This window comes from Prionailurus bengalensis, chromosome B1, assembly GCF_016509475.1.
Source record: "Prionailurus bengalensis isolate Pbe53 chromosome B1, Fcat_Pben_1.1_paternal_pri, whole genome shotgun sequence".
Lineage (NCBI taxonomy): Eukaryota > Metazoa > Chordata > Mammalia > Carnivora > Felidae > Prionailurus > Prionailurus bengalensis.
Window position 1 is genome coordinate 139,636,408 of NC_057344.1, and position 5,837 is coordinate 139,642,244.

At 40.2% G+C, this 5,837-nt stretch overlaps 1 protein-coding gene across 1 annotated transcript; it reads right to left on the reverse strand.

Annotated features, from left to right (window-relative positions):
* Positions 1–1,673: 1,673 nt before the first annotated feature.
* Positions 1,674–2,247, reverse strand: LOC122468213 (thymosin beta-4-like). The gene has a single exon (XM_043554671.1). It carries the CDS (start codon positions 2,202–2,204, stop codon positions 2,070–2,072), a length of 135 nt encoding a protein of 44 aa, XP_043410606.1. The 5' UTR covers positions 2,205–2,247; the 3' UTR covers positions 1,674–2,069.
* Between the last annotated feature and the right edge of the window lie 3,590 nt (positions 2,248–5,837).

The following is a 5,837-nucleotide window of genomic DNA, read 5'->3' on the forward strand; positions in this document are numbered from 1 at the left end:
ATTATGACCTGAGCCAAAGTTGGATGCTCAACTGACTGGGCCACCCAGGCACCCCAAGCTCTGCACTTTGACTATGATTCCATTGCAGAGTAATCATGAACCCTCCTACTCAGACATAATCACAGCTCTCTAAGACTTTAGCTCCTAAAATGTTAATTAAAACCATATATTAAACTTAGGGCTACAAAAAATGAACAAGGGACAGAGAAATGCAAAGATTTGCCAGATGAATATAGGTCAACAGGGATCCAATGAAGACGAAGAATTCAATGCAGATGTCCTATGTGCAGTCAGGTCCCTGGATCAATGCTGTTGCTTTATTAGGAAAGGCTCATTTGCAAATTGAGAAATAGACCAGAGAACTGGTCTGACATTTTCCATAATATGAAATATACCTTTCCTTTGGAAGGTACAAATGAGGGCATTTAGGGGATGCAATAGAGTGAGGAAGTATTTATAGTTAGGAATTCCATTGAAGGTGACAAAACAAAACCATCTTTAATTGGTCTAAAGCAAAGAAAGAAATATTTGTTCACAGAACTGACCAGTCCAGGGATAGGACTAGTGCAGCTCTCTTTAGGGCTTCAAATTATGTTATTAGGACTTAGTTACCCTCCTCTCTAGGCTCCGACTAGACTCCAGCCTGGAAGCCCCAGGTTCAAGTCCAGTGGGAAGGAAAGCATCTCACTTCGGGTTAGGCATGATTTCATGGTTCATGTGGTCAAGCCCCAGCCCCAGGTCAGTGCAGAGCCTGCTTGGGATTCTCGCTCTCTGCCCCTCCCCCACTCACGCTGTCTGTCTGTCTGTCTCTCTCAAAATAAATAAATAAAAACTAAAAAAAGTGAATGGATAAGTAAATTGTGTCATATTCATAGAATAGGATACCATAGAGTAGTGAAATTAGTGAACTCCAACTACATCCCGAATCATGAGTAAAACTGAAAACATTAAGATAAAGAAGTCAGATGTAAACTAATGTGTGATTACATTTATATAAAGTTCAAAAACAGGGTACACTATAGTAGTTATGGGTTAATATTTGGGTGGTTAAAAGTATAAATAAAGGCAAGGAAATAATTACTAACAAAACCAGTATATGTTCTTTTGGGTAGATGCGTTGTATTTTGCAAAAGAGTATAAGATTAAAGAAAGAGATAACCATAGGTTTCGGGAAACTCAGGAGAGCATAAGCAGTTTTCCTCTCCCCTTGGCCTCTATAGTCATCCTCTCCTGCTGCCTCTTTTCAATACCATCACAAACTTTCCACAGTGATGACCTGAGCTTCTGTCCTAGAAAAGTGGCAAATAACATTATCTCCAGAAGTCGTCTGTTAAATTATGTTATCTAGTGAGTTAGAAACGAAGTCAGTGTGTACTCTACAGAGCGTTATATCACCTGGCTCTAGCAATACGATAGGTTGTAGGTTTCAAGAGCAAACATGAGACAAACTTCAGCTGCAAGGAAAGTGGAAATAAGTGACAGGAGACTGCACCCTGAAAGTTTAACCCTAAAATCCAATGATGAACTAAAGCAGAGATTTGCAAATTTCTTACAACTAATAGTGAAGATTTATTTAGTATTCGTTAAGGCTAATGTGCTAAAAGCCTTACAAGCACTATCTTTACAACAATGCTGCAAATTAAATGGGATTATTTTCTCTCTCTTTTCCCCCCCATATTTTAAAGCTTTTTATTTGCATACTGAAAAATTGTGCATTCCAGTAATTAAAGTCATTTGAAGAAAAAAATGGTATTCTGATTTAGCTGCATTTTACAGCCTGCAGGACATCTTGGACCAGCTTGGGTTTTACTCTAGATTTCGTCCCCAACTTCCTCCTTCACCAAGCTGCAAGGTCTTTTCCTTCTCTGCCAGTCAGACAGGCAGCTGGGAGAGGCAGGGGTGGCCTTCACTGTCAGCGGTTCTGGGTTCTTTGATGTGAAAGGGGCAGCATGGTCATTTAAACTTGATCCAACCCCTTTGGATCTTACCAAGTTAAACAGCTAAAAGAAATAGAATAAGAAGACAATGCTTGTGGAATGTACAGTGCGTATCTGGCAGTGCGTGCCTCACTATGATTTGCCTGCTTGCTTCTCCTGTCCTATCATTTCTTTTGAAAGGGGTGGATTTTTCTCTTGAGACTCTGTCTTCTTCAATTTCAATTTACCGAACTTCTCAATCTCAGCCATATTGGGTTCGCCAGACATGGTTGCAGAGGAAGCAGTGAGGTGCACGAACGAGCGATGTCCAGTCTCCAGAGTCGTCGTGACCAAGTGCCTACGTGGGATTATTTTCCTAATATTGCAATGGAGGGATGGTGTGGAGGACATTTTCGATCAAGCCCTCCAGGTCACATGGCCAAGGAGTGGCAGAACTAAGATTCAAAATGAGACCACCTGGCTCTTGAGCTCCTGCTCTGAGCTCCCACATTATAATCCCTATACTAAAGGGGTACAATGGCTCCCAGACCTGAGCAAGACTGGAGGGTTCCACGGTACATGGTGTTATTTAGCAACAGAGATGTGGAAAAGCAGAGTAACTTGGGAAGGCCACTTTGGGCACTATTCAGGGAGAGGAAGACCTACCCATAGATTCTGGTTTTCATAGTCCCTTTGGTTTAAGGCTATTTCTACATGGAGGCTGGATATATCAGGTTTTCTTAACCTCATGATATTAAACATTTTAATCATGCAAATTATCTCTTGTCTTTTGAATTTTTAGTTAGCAGGCAGCTTTCTGATTATAACTTGGCTCTCCAAAAAGAACTCCTTAGAATTTGTAGTCTGTGCCACTGAGAGTATTCTAGTGTGTATGTGACAGCTCTATATTTGTCATTGTCTACTGAAGTATCAGAGTTCTTATTTATACATTAGCTTCTTGAGCTATGTGGTTGTGATTTTTTTTATAAGTTGAGCTTTCAAAGGTGCATTTACAAAAATCTGCTTTCCGAGCCTGAAAGACTGAGGACCAATCTCTAAATATCGGCAGATTCATCAGGTAAAGTTTTCATATGAAATCTTTTGGGCAAATAACGCCTTGACCTTTTTTCATTCAGATCTTAAACTTGCTGTGGGGTTTAACTTTTTTACATAACTTCCGTAAGCATAACAATTCACTTTATCTGGTGAGTAATTGTCACACCAATTAAATACCAAATAAACCACCACGCCAGTAAATTTTAGTGAAGTGATACGGTAAGAGGTTTGGAGGAGAGCTGTGGACTGAATTGTGCCCCCCCTCCCCGCCCCAATTCATATGTTGATGTCCTAACCCCCAATGTGATGGTGTTTGCAGATGGGATCTTTGGAAGGTAAATAGATGGGGTCATGAAGGTAGGGTTCTCATGATGGGACTAGTGTCCTTAGAAGAGGAGATACCAGAGAGCTTTCTGTCAATGTCTCTCTCCTTCTCTCTTCTCTCTCTCTCTCTCCCCATGTACACAAAGAAGTCATATAAGCCCAAAGACGGCAGCTGCCAACAAGCCAGGAAGAGAGCTCTCATCAGAACTAGACCATGCTGGCACCTTGATCATGGAATTTTAGATTGCAGACTGTGAGGAAATAAATGTCTATCATTTAAGTCACCCAGTCTATGGCATTTGGTTATGGCAGTCTGAATGGACTAATACAAAGAGTCAGTGGAAAATAAGGAGGCACCCCTTCTTTGAATGAGTGAGAGATGCTTTGGCTGGGGTAGCCAGGCTCAAGGAAACTAAAAGGCTATCCCAAGAAAATGAACAATCCACATAACATCATCTTAAAGAGAAGAAGTCTGAAACACTGCCTTTGTTTCTTTTAACACTGCCTTACACCTGGCTTTCCCTATTAGACTTTTTGTTTTGTTTCGTTTTCTTTTGTTTTGTTTTTGTTTGTTTTCTGCATGTGTTCTATTCAATAAAAGAGTGGCACTGGTATCATCAGCAGTTAGAACAATTTTAGAAAGTAAAAAATTCAACTCGCTAAAAATGTTTCATTACATAGTATTCCTTTCATAGATCATTCTTTCCTTTCTGGAAAAGGATCAGGCTATAAAAGCTTGGGAATGCAGTTAGCAGGACTTTTAAATGGTGTTTGATTTTTTTTTTAAAAGCCCAAGCATCTGACCATGGTTTTTCCAAGTCAAACAGCAGTTTAAAATCTAAGAGACTTTGAAGTCAGAGGCCTGTAATGCTGTGGGCTACTTCTCTCTCTCCTGAAATAGTAAGTGAGATCAGATGAGAAAATTGGTACAGATACTGTTTGTGTTTCTCTGCATTTCTTAAGAGTCTGCCCTATAAACCTTACTTAGGTATATAATACTCCGAGCCACTCTTTTGAAATGTATAAGAAGAATGTGTAGGAGGAAAACTTATTTAACCACAGTTATTACTTTTAAATATGAAAAAGTATCATTTTCTTTTTGCTTTTCAAATAATGAATGGAAAGACCCAGAGTTTCAGAAGGCCGCATAGCAAGCCACGACAAATCTTGATTTTAAACGCACAACGAAAGAGGTCTTTTGAAAGGGTACAAAAGTCTCAATAATACTAGCTATCCTTTACATGGTACTTAAAACAAACCATTCATAATCTTTGCTATGTTGCACTATTTTTTGTTATTGCAGGACACCAGATGAAGATATTTGCAATGGATGAAGAAAGTTACTCAGAGTGTTTGAGTAACTGAACAAAGCTATATTACTTATAAAAGGCTGGGTCAGGGGCACCTGGGTGGCTCAGTCGGTTGAGCGTCTGACTTTGGCTCAGGTCATGATCTCGCCGTCCATGAGTTCGAGCCCCATGTCGGGCTCTGTGCTGACAGCTCGGAGCCTGGAGCCTGCTTTAGATTCTGTGTCCCCCTCTCTCTCTGCCCCTCCCCCACTCATGCTCTGTCTCTCTCTCTGTCAAAAATAAATAAACATTAAAAAAATTAAAAAAAGTGGCTGTTTCAGAACTCTCCAACCCCCTGTCTCCATATCCACATTCTTTCCACTATTATGCCACATGACACCCATAATGATATCTGCATTTCTGGGAAGACCTGATAAATCTTCAATAATTAATGATTTATTCTGGAATAGTACAAAACTCTCATTTGTCAATTACTGAAATTCTTTACTTTTTAAAAAAAAGTTTGAGAGAGAGAGTGTGAGCATGAGTCAGGGAAGGGCAGAGAGAGGGAAGGAGAGAGAGAGAGAGAGAGAGAGAGAGAGAATCCCAAGCGGGATCTGCACTATCAGCACGGGGCCTGATGCAGGGCTTGAACTCACACTGTGGAATCATGACCTGAGCTGAAGTCCAGCACTTAACCAACTGAGCCATCCAGGCACCCCTTGAAATTCTTTCAAAGCAAAGCTGATTTTAAATAAAAACTGATGGTCAGTGTGTGCAGGGAAGGAAGGAAGGCCAGAGGGACCGAGGACTGTTTTATCATCGGGTTCTAATCATGTCATGATCACCAACCATCACGGTTTTGATCTGCAGAGCTTACAGTAATCACAATAATTCACATTTGTAGAGAACTCTACTTTTTAGGTCTGATATAAATTGTTTGGAAGAAAACAAGATAACTGACTGGATCAGAAAGGAAGTCATACCATGTAAGTTAGATCAGGCTTCTCTGGTCAACCTTGATTGAACCAAAGTTTCTATAGAAGTGGGAACTTGTATGTCATGAATGGTCACCATGGAAGCAGTCAACCTGCAAAATACGATAAATACAAAAGAAGTTTGAAATTGGGAATTGGTTCATTGTAACAATGCATGAAATACAGAGGGTGATGAATTTGAAGTAGTTATAAATACCTTGAATAGGAGGAGGATTACCTGAAAAACTAGGGGGGGAAAGCATTCATGAGCAGTT

Excerpts from the sequence above, each read along its gene's own strand:
- LOC122468213 (XM_043554671.1), bottom strand. The coding sequence starts at position 2,204 with ATGTCTGGCGAACCCAATATGGCTGAGATTGAGAAGTTCGGTAAATTG.